General features: G+C 38.6%; 1 protein-coding gene across 6 annotated transcripts in view; it reads left to right on the top strand.

Moving 5' to 3' along the window:
- Positions 1 to 12,720, top strand: part of fubp3 (far upstream element (FUSE) binding protein 3) — a 46,507-nt gene that overhangs the window by 32,851 nt on the left and 936 nt on the right. For 2 of the 6 annotated variants that reach the window (XM_077222502.1, XM_077222509.1), the window contains exons 14-20: positions 3,588 to 3,661; positions 4,289 to 4,365; positions 6,218 to 6,286; positions 7,645 to 7,719; positions 7,789 to 7,860; positions 11,143 to 11,267; positions 12,170 to 12,720. The exon at positions 12,170 to 12,720 is cut by the window's right edge and continues 936 nt beyond it. In XM_077222502.1, coding sequence (XP_077078617.1) covers positions 3,588 to 3,661; positions 4,289 to 4,365; positions 6,218 to 6,286; positions 7,645 to 7,719; positions 7,789 to 7,860; positions 11,143 to 11,267; positions 12,170 to 12,178 — 501 coding nt within the window. In that variant the 3' untranslated portion in view covers positions 12,179 to 12,720. The remainder of the gene's footprint in view (positions 1 to 3,587; positions 3,662 to 4,288; positions 4,366 to 6,217; positions 6,287 to 7,644; positions 7,720 to 7,788; positions 7,861 to 11,142; positions 11,268 to 12,169) is intronic. The other 4 variants (XM_077222522.1, XM_077222513.1, XM_077222526.1 and 1 more) reach the window with 3 other exon arrangements.

Below are 12,720 nucleotides of genomic sequence, written 5' to 3'. Positions count from 1 at the left end.
TGTCTGATGATGATCAGATGAGTGTGTTCAGTGTGTCTGATGATGATCAGATGAGTGTGTGTTCAGTGTGTCTGATGATGATCAGATGAGTGTGTGATGATCAGATGAGTGTGTTCAGTGTCTGATGATCAGATGAGTGTGTGTTCAGTGTCTGATGATGATCAGATGAGTGTGTGTCTGATGATGATCAGATGAGTGTGTGATGATCAGATGAGTGTGTGTTCAGTGTCTGATGATGATCAGATGAGTGTGTGTTCAGTGTCTGATGATGATCAGATGAGTGTGTTCAGTGTCTGATGATGATCAGATGAGTGTGTTCAGTGTCTGATGATGATCAGATGAGTGTGTTCAGTGTCTGATGATGATCAGATGAGTGTGTTCAGTGTCTGATGATGATCAGATGAGTGTGTGATGATCAGATGAGTGTGTTCAGTGTCTGATGATGATCAGATGAGTGTGTTCAGTGTCTGATGATGATCAGATGAGTGTGTGTTCAGTGTGTGTGATGATCAGATGAGTGTGTGTTCAGTGTCTGATGATGATCAGATGAGTGTGTGTTCAGTGTCTGATGATGATCAGATGAGTGTGTGTTCAGTGTCTGATGATGATCAGATGAGTGTGATCAGATGAGTGTGTGTTCAGTGTGTCTGATGATGATCAGATGAGTGTTTAGTTCAGTGTCTGATGATGATCAGATGAGTGTGTGTTCAGTGTCTGATGATGATCAGATGAGTGTGTTCAGTGTCTGATGATGATCAGATGAGTGTGTGATGATCAGATGAGTGTGTGTTCAGTGTGTCTGATGATGATCAGATGAGTGTGTGATGATCAGATGAGTGTGTGTTCAGTGTGTCTGATGATGATCAGATGAGTGTGTGTTCAGTGTCTGATGATGATCAGATGAGTGTGATCAGATGACTGTGTGATGATCAGATGAGTGTGTGTTCAGTGTGTGATGATGATCAGATGAGTGTGTTCAGTGTGTGATGATGATCAGATGAGTGTGTGTTCACTGTCTGATGATGATCAGATGAGTGTGTGTTCAGTGTCTGATGATGAGTGTGTTCAGTGTCTGATGATGATCAGATGAGTGTGTGTTCAGTGTCTGATGATGATCAGATGAGTGTGTGTACAGTGTGTCTGATGTTGATCAGATGAGTGTGTGTTCAGTGTCTGATGATGATCAGATGAGTGTGTGTTCAGTGTCTGATGATGATCAGATGAGTGTGTGTTCAGTGTCTGATGATGATCAGATGAGTGTGTGTGATGATCAGATGAGTGTGTGTTCAGTGTCTGATGATGATCAGATGAGTGTGTGTTCAGTCTGATGATGATCAGATGAGTGTGTGTTCAGTGTCTGATGATGATCAGATGAGTGTGTGTTCAGTGTCTGATGATGATCAGATGAGTGTGTTCAGTGTCTGATGATGATCAGATGAGTGTGTGATCAGATGAGTGTGTTCAGTGTGTCTGATGATGATCAGATGAGTGTGTAAATTAGTAATTTAATAAATTGCATGAAGAAAATCTTTGAATTTTATCCGCATCATATTCACAGAGACCAGTGTTGTATCCGTGTTATTAATATTTTGAATTATTTGCTTTTATTTTTTGGTATTCATCTTTTAGTTTAATTTCTAGTTCTTTTGTTATGTGCTTTTGTCATTTTTAGTTCTTTTGTTATGTGCTTTTGTCATTTTATTAGTGTTTTGATCAGATGAGTGTGTGTTCAGTGTCTGATGATGATCAGATGAGTGTGTTCAGTGTCTGATGATGATCAGATGAGTGTGTGTTCAGTGTGTGTTATGATCAGATGAGTGTGTGTTCAGTGTCTGATGATGATCAGATGAGTGTGTGTTCAGTGTGTGTTATGATCAGATGAGTGTGTGTTCAGTGTGTCTGATGATGATCAGATGAGTGTGTTCAGTGTGTGATGATGATCAGATGAGTGTGTGTTCAGTGTCTGATGATGATCAGATGAGTGTGTGTTCAGTGTGTCTGATGATGATCAGATGAGTGTGTGTTCAGTGTGTGATGATGATCAGATGAGTGTGTGTTCAGTGTGTGTTATGATCAGATGAGTGTGTGTTCAGTGTGTCTGATGATGATCAGATGAGTGTGTTCAGTGTGTGATGATGATCAGATGAGTGTGTGTTCAGTGTGTGATGATGATCAGATGAGTGTGTGTTCAGTGTCTGATGATGATCAGATGAGTGTGTGTTCAGTGTCTGATGATGATCAGATGAGTGTGTGTTCAGTGTCTGATGATGATCAGATGAGTGTGTGTTCAGTGTGTCTGATGATGATCAGATGAGTGTGTGTTCAGTGTGTCTGATGATGATCAGATGAGTGTGTGTTCAGTGTGTCTGATGATGATCAGATGAGTGTGTGTTCAGTGTGTCTGATGATGATCAGATGAGTGTGTGTTCAGTGTGTGATGATGATCAGATGAGTGTGTTCAGTGTGTGATGAGCAGATGAGTGTTCAGTGTGTGATGATGATCAGATGAGTGTTCAGTGTGTGATGATGATCAGATGAGTGTTCAGTGTGTGATGATGATCAGATGAGTGTGTGTTCAGTGTGTGATGATGATCAGATGAGTGTGTTCAGTGTCTGATGATGATCAGATGAGTGTGTGTTCAGTGTGTCTGATGATGATCAGATGAGTGTGTGTTCAGTGTGTCTGATGATGATCAGATGAGTGTGTGTTCAGTGTGTGTTATGATCAGATGAGTGTGTGTTCAGTGTCTGATGATGATCAGATGAGTGTGTGTTCAGTGTGTCTGATGATGATCAGATGAGTGTGTTCAGTGTGTGATGATCAGATTAGTGTGTGTGTGATGATGATCAGATGAGTGTGTGTTCAGTGTCTGATGATGATCAGATGAGTGTGTGTTCAGTGTCTGATGATGATCAGATGAGTGTGTTCAGTGTGTGATGATCAGATTAGTGTGTGTGATGATCAGATGAGTGTGTGTGTGATGATCAGATGAGTGTGTGTTCAGTGTCTGATGATGATCAGATGAGTGTGTGTTCAGTGTCTGATGATGATCAGATGAGTGTGTGTTCAGTGTGTCTGATGATGATCAGATGAGTGTGTTCAGTGTGTGATGATCAGATTAGTGTGTGTGATGATGATCAGATGAGTGTGTGTTCAGTGTGTGATGATGATCAGATGAGTGTGTGTTCAGTGTGATGATGATCAGATGAGTGTGTTCAGTGTCTGATGATGATCAGATGAGTGTGTTCAGTGTCTGATGATGATCAGATGAGTGTGTGTTCAGTGTCTGATGATGATCAGATGAGTGTGTGTTCAGTGTCTGATGATGATCAGATGAGTGTGTGTTCAGTGTCTGATGATGATCAGATGAGTGTGTGTTCAGTGTGTCTGATGATGATGAGATGAGTGTGTGTTCAGTGTGTGATGATCAGATGAGTGTGTGTTCAGTGTGTGATGAGATGAGTGTGTGTTCAGTGTGTGATGATCAGATGAGTGTGTGTTCAGTGTGTGATGAGATGAGTGTGTGTTCAGTGTGTGATGATCAGAGGAGTGTGTGTTCAGTGTGTGATGGTGTTTGTCTTCTCAGGCGTCTGGAATGGGAGGGAACAGCAGTTTTGGACTCAGTCCTTTCACTCAAGGACCAGCGGCGACTCATCAGAAGTGAGTTCCTCCTTTATTTTCTTCCCCTCTTTCCTTCCCTTTCCTTTTTTCTTTCCTTCCTTTTCCTTTCCTTCCCATTTTTCTTTCTTCCCTTCGTTCCTCCTTTCCTTCCCTTCCATCCTTACATTCCTTACATTTCTTTCTTTACATTTCCTTCCCTTACTGCTTTCCTCCTTTCCCTCCATCCTTCATGTCCTTCCGTTCCTCCCTTTCTTTTCTTCCTTCCTTCCTTTTTCATGTCCTTCCTTCGATCTGTTCCTTTTTCTTCCCTTCCTGGTTTCGTTTATTTGTTCCCTTTCTTCCTTCACTTCCCTTCCTTTTTGCTTCCACCTTTTCTTTCTTTCCTTCTTTCTTTCTTTCCCTTTTTCCCTTTACTCCTTTCAGTCAGTGAGTTTATAGAGACCAAGAACAACTTCAGTTTCAGGTTATTTTCAGTCTAACAGCAGAACTGAATATCTTTTCCCTCCAGGATCTCGTTTGCTTGAGTTCCTGAAAACTGAGATTTAAAGAAACTAGTGTAGTTCTTCGTCAGAAGCGTTCACATGACTCTCCACATCCACTCTTCCGTGTGCAGACCAGAGTCGTGTGTGTGTGTGTGTTTAACCTGCGAGGTGTTGTTTTGTCTAGTGGACCGCAGACGTTCATGACTGGTGGATGGGGAACCACATATCAGACATGGCAACCCCAGAGCCAGCAGGATCCCAGTGAGTCTCCACAGTTTCTTCTGACAGCAAATGTTGATTTAGTTTTAGTCAGTCTTTTGACTTCAATGACATTTAGTTTTAGTAATATTTTAGTCATCTGAATTGTTTTAGTTTTAGTCAAGGAAATACAATAAGATTTTAGTCTACAGTAGATTTAGTTGACGAAAATCGAATGGGTTTTGTTAAATTGTAATGCATTAATTTATAATTTCTCTGCAATCTCCAAACCCCATTATATACTCCCGGAGAAAACATCTATAATTAACCTGTTAATATGAATGATTTTAAAGTTTGAACATGCAATAGAGACACAGATTAAACTGCAGTGACATAAAAAAATATTAAATGAAATAAAACCACTTCTCCTAAAGTACAACACAATCTTTTCAATGAATGATATATGCATTCTTTATAATGACTTGCATACATCATTCTTTATTCTTTCAAGCAGACATTTATTTGTATAAATTAAGTGTAATTAATTCATCCTTATTAAAGCTGTTAAAGAGCAGGGAATGCTTTTCTCTCTTTTTTTGGTGTTTGATTAATATTAAGTGCACAGGTGGCTTTAGGTTTATTACGCACTGTCACTTTAAGACCAAATATTCTCCGATATTCTCTCAACTGTTTACGTTCTGTAGTGACAGAACCGACTGTTAACATGAATCCTCTCCAAGACGGACATTTAGACAAAATGTTGGTGTGTATTTGTCGATTCAGGCGTGAAAGAGAGCTCAGTTCATTACTCGCGCGCTGCTTCGGGTGTGTGTGTGTGTGTGCGCACAGAAAACCATACCGAATATCGTCAACGGGGTTTAAAAAATTTACTTTTTCACTCACCGGCCAATTTGGCTACTAAATTTAAGTTACCGGCCATTCAGAACTACTTCTAGCCCTAAAAAAAGAGAAGATATATATATATATATCCATATGCCTGCTCTTCCTTCTCCCAGACGTTTACATGTTTGAGCGTTTTATGAGACGTGCATCAAGCGCACGCTAACTTGTGTCCCGCTAACTCGTGTCCCGCTAACTCGTGTCCCGCTAACTCGTGTCCCGCTAACTCGTGTCCCGCTAACTCGTGTCCCGCTAACTCGTGTCCCGCGGATCAGCACGTTACAGTTCAAGTGTGCGCATCTACCACACACACATCAGTTCTGACAATCTCTTCCCAAATCGTCCCATCCGAACATTTTTGTCTAGTTTTTATTCGCTGACGAAAATGTCAATACATTTTCGTCATAGTTTTAGTTAGGACTGCACAATTAAGCGAATTTGTAATCGTGATTACAATTATGAATGCCATATTTATGTAATCATTTAAAGTCGCAATTACAAAAAAAATTACATTATTCTGTGCGCTTAAGATGTTTTTTTCTCTCTACAGCTTATCTTAAGGGTTTCCCCCCATTGTTTTAATTTGATTTAGTATAACATAATAGTGTCTTTAAAAATATATATATATTTGACATTTGCAGCTTAATGCTATAGAAAAGCAAACACAAGTTTTTGAGGAATTGTGTTTTCAGCTTGTTTATTTTGATATGACTATAGCATGCAGTCACTGCAAACAATGGCATAAAGCCATTCAAAACATAATTCAATGTAAATTGTGATAATCGTAACTAACAATCGCAATTACAATTTCAAGGGGATAATAGACAATTATGATTTTAGTCAATCGTGCAGCCCTAGTTTTATTCGTTCAAAACTGGTTTTTATTTAATTCTCGTCTCGTTTTTCGCCTGTGAAAAAAAATGTCGTTGACGAAAAGAATGACAAATATTAATAATAACGAAATTAAGACTGTTCTGAGGAGCGTCAGATTAATTTAATTCTGGTCATTTTTTAGGTCATAATGGATCTCAGACCGGCCAGATGGACTATTCCAAAGCGTGGGAGCAGTATTATAAAAAGCTAGGCAAGTACCTCTGAACTCTTTCACTGTGTCTCTTCTGTGTGAACCGCATCACAGGGACTCGCTTGAGAGGTTTTATTTGCCTGACTAACAATTTTCCGGCTCCGTCATATTATTTTCTGCCACTTTTGAATGGACTGAAACACTGTTGTTGTTTTGTCATTGCTCTTGATAAAAGACGGCAGATGAACGTGTGTAGTTGCGCACAAAAAGATGATCCGTCGTCCATTTACAGTGTTATGAACTGTAAAATGCTCTTAAAATGATTAATAAAAAAATCCTGATAATTTAAGCACATTTCCACTAACCCTAAAGCACAATGCAACATGTAGTTCAAAACGCGGGAAAACGCCTGTGAAAAATCAATAGGGAAAATTCATTCATATTAACATGGTACGTTGGGCCCTATTGTTATGGACTTTTCTGTATTCAATTGTACAGTGATTTTATTGGGCCCGTAATTGCTATTTGCACTTCAATTGTCATTAGTTTAGTTTTCACTCTAACTAGTGTTGCAAAATTTGTGGGGGGGGGGGATTAAATCTATATACTGTATTTATCAGAGAAATTGTGATTACAAAATGTGATTTTAAAAAAAAATCCACGTTTGCAGTGCTAGCGCTGTGCAATTTGGTGGGAAAAAAGTGATTTATATATCATTATGGCTTTATTTTTACATGTACAATAAAAATTGTTAAATAAAACAATATGGAATTTATTTTTATTTAAAATTGTTAATATATATTTTTTATAAAGATAAATAAATAAGAATAATTTAAACTTAATTATATTTATCTTAAATACTTTTTATTTTATTTTATAGAGAAATATTATAATTGTAGAAAATTGTTACAAATATATATATATATAAAATATAATATACATTTTATTTTACAGTCCAAATGTAAAATAAAATATAATAATTTTATTTTACAGTACAACTGTAAAATTACAAAGTAATTGTACTGTATTTATAAGAGAAATTGTTTTTTTACTAATAAAAATTGTTAAAAAAACAATGTGGAATTTATGAATTAAAATTAAATGTATTTTATTAATAAAGTTTTTAATTTAAATTATTTAAATACATTTAATTTAAATAAGAATAAATTCCATATTTTAAAAAATTCTGATATATAAATAACTTTTAATATTTCTCTGTAAAATAAAAAATGTTTTTCCTACAACTGTAAAGCTACAATAGTAATATTTTTGTCTTAATTTCCTCGTTTTCAAACGTTAAACCATCAGACTCTTATTTTGGCGTAAAACCGCAAGCGTCTCTTTTGCTGATCAGCGCTTTTCATTATAAGTTTGTTGAGATGTTTGGCGCATGTTAAAGCAACTCAAACTCACCTCAGATGCGGACGAAGATGCGGATGAGTCGAGACGCTCTGAGACGCTGGAAACACTGGCGGATCATGAGCTGCTCACATGTAAATCAATCTTCACTCTCAAACACACAGCGTGTGTGTTTCTAATAGTAACGGATGTTTTCTGTGCAGGTCAACAGAGCCAAGGCCAGAGCAGCGGATCCGACTACAGCAAAGCATGGGAGGAATATTACAAGAAACAGAGTAAGACCACCTGACCTCCGGGGGTTATTATAACCTTTATTTTACGTAATGGATGATGTACATCAAGCCGGTTGTTATCTCAGAATAAACCCCTTCAGGTGTGTGTGTGTGTGTGTGTTCTCTCAGAATAAACCCCCTTCAGGTGTGTGTATGTGTGTGTGTGTGTGTTACCTCAGAATAAACCCCTTCAGGTGTGTGTGAGTGTGTGTGTTATCTCAGAATAAACCCCTTCAGGTGTGTGTGTGTGTGTGTGTTCTCTCAGAATAAACCCCCTTCAGGTGTGTGTGTGTGTGTTATCTCAGAATAAACCCCTTCAGGTGTGTGTGTGTGTGTGTTCTCTCAGAATAAACCCCCTTCAGGTGTGTGTGTGTGTTATCTCAGAATAAACCCCCTTCAGGTGTGTGTGTGTGTGTGTGTGTGTTATCTCAGAATAAACCCCCTTCAGGTGTGTGTGTGTGTGTGTGTGTGTTATCTCAGAATAAACCCCCTTCAGGTGTGTGTGTGTGTGTTATCTCAAAATAAACCCCCTTCAGGTGTGTGTGTGTTATCTCAGAATAAACCCCCTTCGTGTGTGTGTTATCTCAGAATAAACCCCCTTCAGGGTGATGGAAGACCTGATCCTGATCACCCTGAAGGGGTTTATTCTGAGATAACACACTCACACACACATACACACACCTGAAGGGGTTTATTCTGAGATAACGCACTCACACACACATATACACACCTGAAGGGGTTTATTCTGAGATAAAACACACACACCTGAAGGGGTTTATTCTGAGATAAAACACACACACCTGAAGGGGTTTATTCTGAGATAACGCACACACACACACACATACGCACACCTGAAGGGGTTTATTCTGAGATAACACACTCACACACACACACATACACACACACCTGAAGGGGTTTATTCTGAGATAAAACACACACACACACCTGAAGGGGTTTATTCTGAGATAACGCACACACATACACACACCTGAAGGGGTTTATTCTGAGATAACACACTCACACACACATACACACACCTGAAGGGGGTTTATTCTGAGATAACACACTCACATACACACACCTGAAGGGGTTTAATCTGAGATAACACACTCACACACACATACACACACCTGAAGGGGTTTATTCTGAGATAACACACACACACTCTCACACACACCTGAAGGGGTTTATTCTTAGATAACACACACACACCTGAAGGGGTTTATTCTGAGATAACACACACACTCACACACACCTGATAGGGTTTATTCTGAGATAAAACACACACTCACACACACCTGAAGGGGTTTATTCTGAGACAACACACACACTCACACACACCTGAAGGGGTTTATTCTGAGATAACACACACACTCACACACACCTGAAGGGGTTTATTCTGAGGTAACACACACACACACACATACACACACCTGAAGGGGGTTTATTCTGAGATAAAACACACACACACACCTGAAGGGGTTTATTCTGAGATAACACACTCACACACACATACACACACCTGAAGGGGGTTTATTCTGAGATAACACACTCACATACACACACCTGAAGGGGTTTAATCTGAGATAACACACACACTCTCACACACACCTGAAGGGGTTTATTCTTAGATAACACACACACTCTCACTCACACCTGAAGGGGTTTATTCTTAGATAACACACACACCTGAAGGGGTTTATTCTGAGATAACACACACACCTGATAGGGTTTATTCTGAGATAACACACACACACACACCTGAAGGGGTTTATTCTGAGATAACACACCTACACATACATACACACACCTGAAGGGGTTTATTCTGAGATAACACACACACACCTGAAGGGGTTTATTCTGAGATAACACACATTCACACACACCTGATAGGGTTTATTCTGAGATGACACACACACTCACACACACCTGAAGGGGTTTATTCTGAGATAACTCACACACACCTGAAGGGGTTTATTCTGAGATAACACACACACTCACACACACCTGATGGGGTTTATTCTGAGATAACACACACACACTCACACACACCTGAAGGGGTTTATTCTGAGATAACACACACACACTCACACACACCTGAAGGGGTTTATTCTGAGATAACACACACACACCTGATGGGGTTTATTCTGAGATAACACACTCACACACACATACACACACCTGAAGGGGGTTTATTCTGAGATAACACACTCACATACACACACCTGAAGGGGTTTAATCTGAGATAACACACACACTCTCACTCACACCTGAAGGGGTTTAGTCTTAGATAACACACACACCTGATAGGGTTTATTCTGAGATAACACACACACACACACCTGAAGGGGTTTATTCTGAGATAACACACCTACACATACATACACAGACCTGAAGGGGTTTATTCTGAGATAACACACACTCACACACACCTGATAGGGTTTATTCTGAGATAACACACACACTCACACACACCTGAAGGGGTTTATTCTGAGGTAACACACACACCTGATGGGGTTTATTCTGAGATAACACACACACTCACACACACCTGAAGGGGTTTATTCTGAGATAACACACACACACCTGATGGGGTTTATTCTGAGATAACACACACACTCACAAACACATACACACACCTGAAGGGGTTTATTCTGAGATAACACACACACTCACACACACCTGAAGGGGTTTATTCTGAGATAACACACACACACCTGATGGGGTTTATTCTGAGATTACACACACACTCACAAACACATACACACACCTGAAGGGGTTTATTCTGAGATAAAACGCACACACACACACACACACAAAGGGGTTTACTCTATAGGTATGCACATAATCTGCATGTGCACGCCGTCAGTGCTTTGCGCAGATATTATTATTTATTTATTTTCTTAACGCTTGCACCTCGGAACCGTTCTCGAGCTCCAAACACTGTTGTGTGCGAATAAATGGCCAGAACACAACAAAAGTTTTCTGTTAGAACGGTGTCGTGTTAGTTAATAACTAATGACCTTTGCAATGGAAGTGAATCAATCAATCTTTGAAAGTCTATATTGTTAAAAGCGCTCTATAAACGAGTGTCAGTTCAAGCCTGTTTTTAGTCTCAAGGAAAGGCAGGATTTTATTCTAAAATAAAAACCCAGTTTCACTTTCAATCTTTTGACCAGTTGCTGAACATGTGGGGCAAAGGATAGAGAATCATCAATTAAATATTGTTGATCGAGTGTAGTTGGATGTCTGTTCTCATCCGTGTGTGTGTGTGTGTGTGTGTAGCTCAGGGAGCCGGTCCTGGTTCTCAGCAGAGTTCTCCTCCAGATTACAGCGCCGCCTGGGTGGAGTATTACAGACAGCAGGGGGCGTATTACAACCAGGGACAAACACAGGCTCCCGGCCTCCCGGTAAACACACACACACACACACACACTCTTAAATATACTACACTAGAGATTTATCATATGATGTGTATCAGCTTGTACACTATCGGTCAATTTTGGAATTATTTGAACATTAAAGAGTCTCTTATGCTCACCAAACTGCATTTATTTGCTCGAATACAGTAAACACAGTGTAATATTATTATAATGTAAATCAGCTGTTTTCTATGTGAATATATAATAAAGTGTAATTTATTCCTGTGAATTTTCAGCATCATTACTCCAGTCTTCAGTGTCACATGATCCTTCAGAAATCACTATAATATGATGATTTTCCGGAAACCATGAGACAATATCATTAAAAAATTTGGGCTTAGTATGATTTTTTTTTAATTATTATTATTATTATTTTTTAATCAATACTTTTATTCTTCAAGGACACATTAAACTGATCAAAAGTGACAGTAAAGACATTTATACTGTTACAAAAGATTCTATTTCAAATAAAAGCTGCTCTTTTGAACTTTCTATTCATCAAAGAATCCTGAAAAATAAAATGTGTGACTGTTTCCACAAAAATATGAAGCCGTTTTAAACATTAATAATCATAAATGTTTCTTGAGCAACAAATCACCGTCATATTATAGTGATTTCTGAAGGATCATGTGACACTGAAGACTGGAGTAATGATGCTGAAAATTCACAGGAATAAATTACACTTTACTATATATTCACATAGAAAACAGATGATTTACATTAGAATAATATTTCACTATTTTTACTGTATTATTAATCAAATAAATGCAGCCTTGGTGAGCAGAAGAGCTCATTTCAAACACATCACTAATTCGGATCTGTTGTCCTCCAGTGTGTGTGTGTGTGTGTGTGTGTTACACTGACGGTGTGTGTTTCCTCTAATCCCGCAGGATCATTAAAGCGGACGACTGCGGACCCTTTAGTTGAAGATTTTTGAATCACTGCGAGGAGGAAACAGACCTTTTGTAACAGAGGTTTCTAGATTTGCAACGCCTTGAAGACTTTTACTTTTTTTCTTAGTGAGAAACACTAGCTGTAGAATGACTTATATGATTTAAAAAGAGAACTATTTCTAAATCAGGACATCAAATTGTTACTAAATCCTTGTGTACACACACCATTTATTCGAATGGGCAATTTCCGGGATCCTTTTTGGACCGTTTCAGAGTTGGTTTGTTTTCTATTCTTCCTTTTTAATTCGACGATATATATATATTCAAATGTATATCGCCAAAACGAACCCCGGAGTTGCGGCATTTCATTGATCGCGCAATATATAATCTCTTATTTTTCTAGTTCTGTTGCAATAAAATGATCGTGGGCTTAGCAGTCTTGAATACGTTATCGTTTAGTTATGTCATGCAATGTTTTAAGAATGTGTACAAAATGTTTTTTCTTTTTTTTCTTTTACATAAAGCATTTTAATTCAGTGCGATAAATA

The sequence above is a fragment of the Siphateles boraxobius genome, unplaced genomic scaffold, assembly GCF_051911475.1.
Source record: "Siphateles boraxobius isolate OS27281-9 unplaced genomic scaffold, OSU_SipBor_1 120, whole genome shotgun sequence".
NCBI classification, from domain to species: Eukaryota; Metazoa; Chordata; class Actinopteri; order Cypriniformes; family Leuciscidae; genus Siphateles; species Siphateles boraxobius.
The sequence above is the reverse complement of the archived record's forward strand: the minus strand, read 5'-3'. Positions and strand labels throughout refer to the sequence as shown.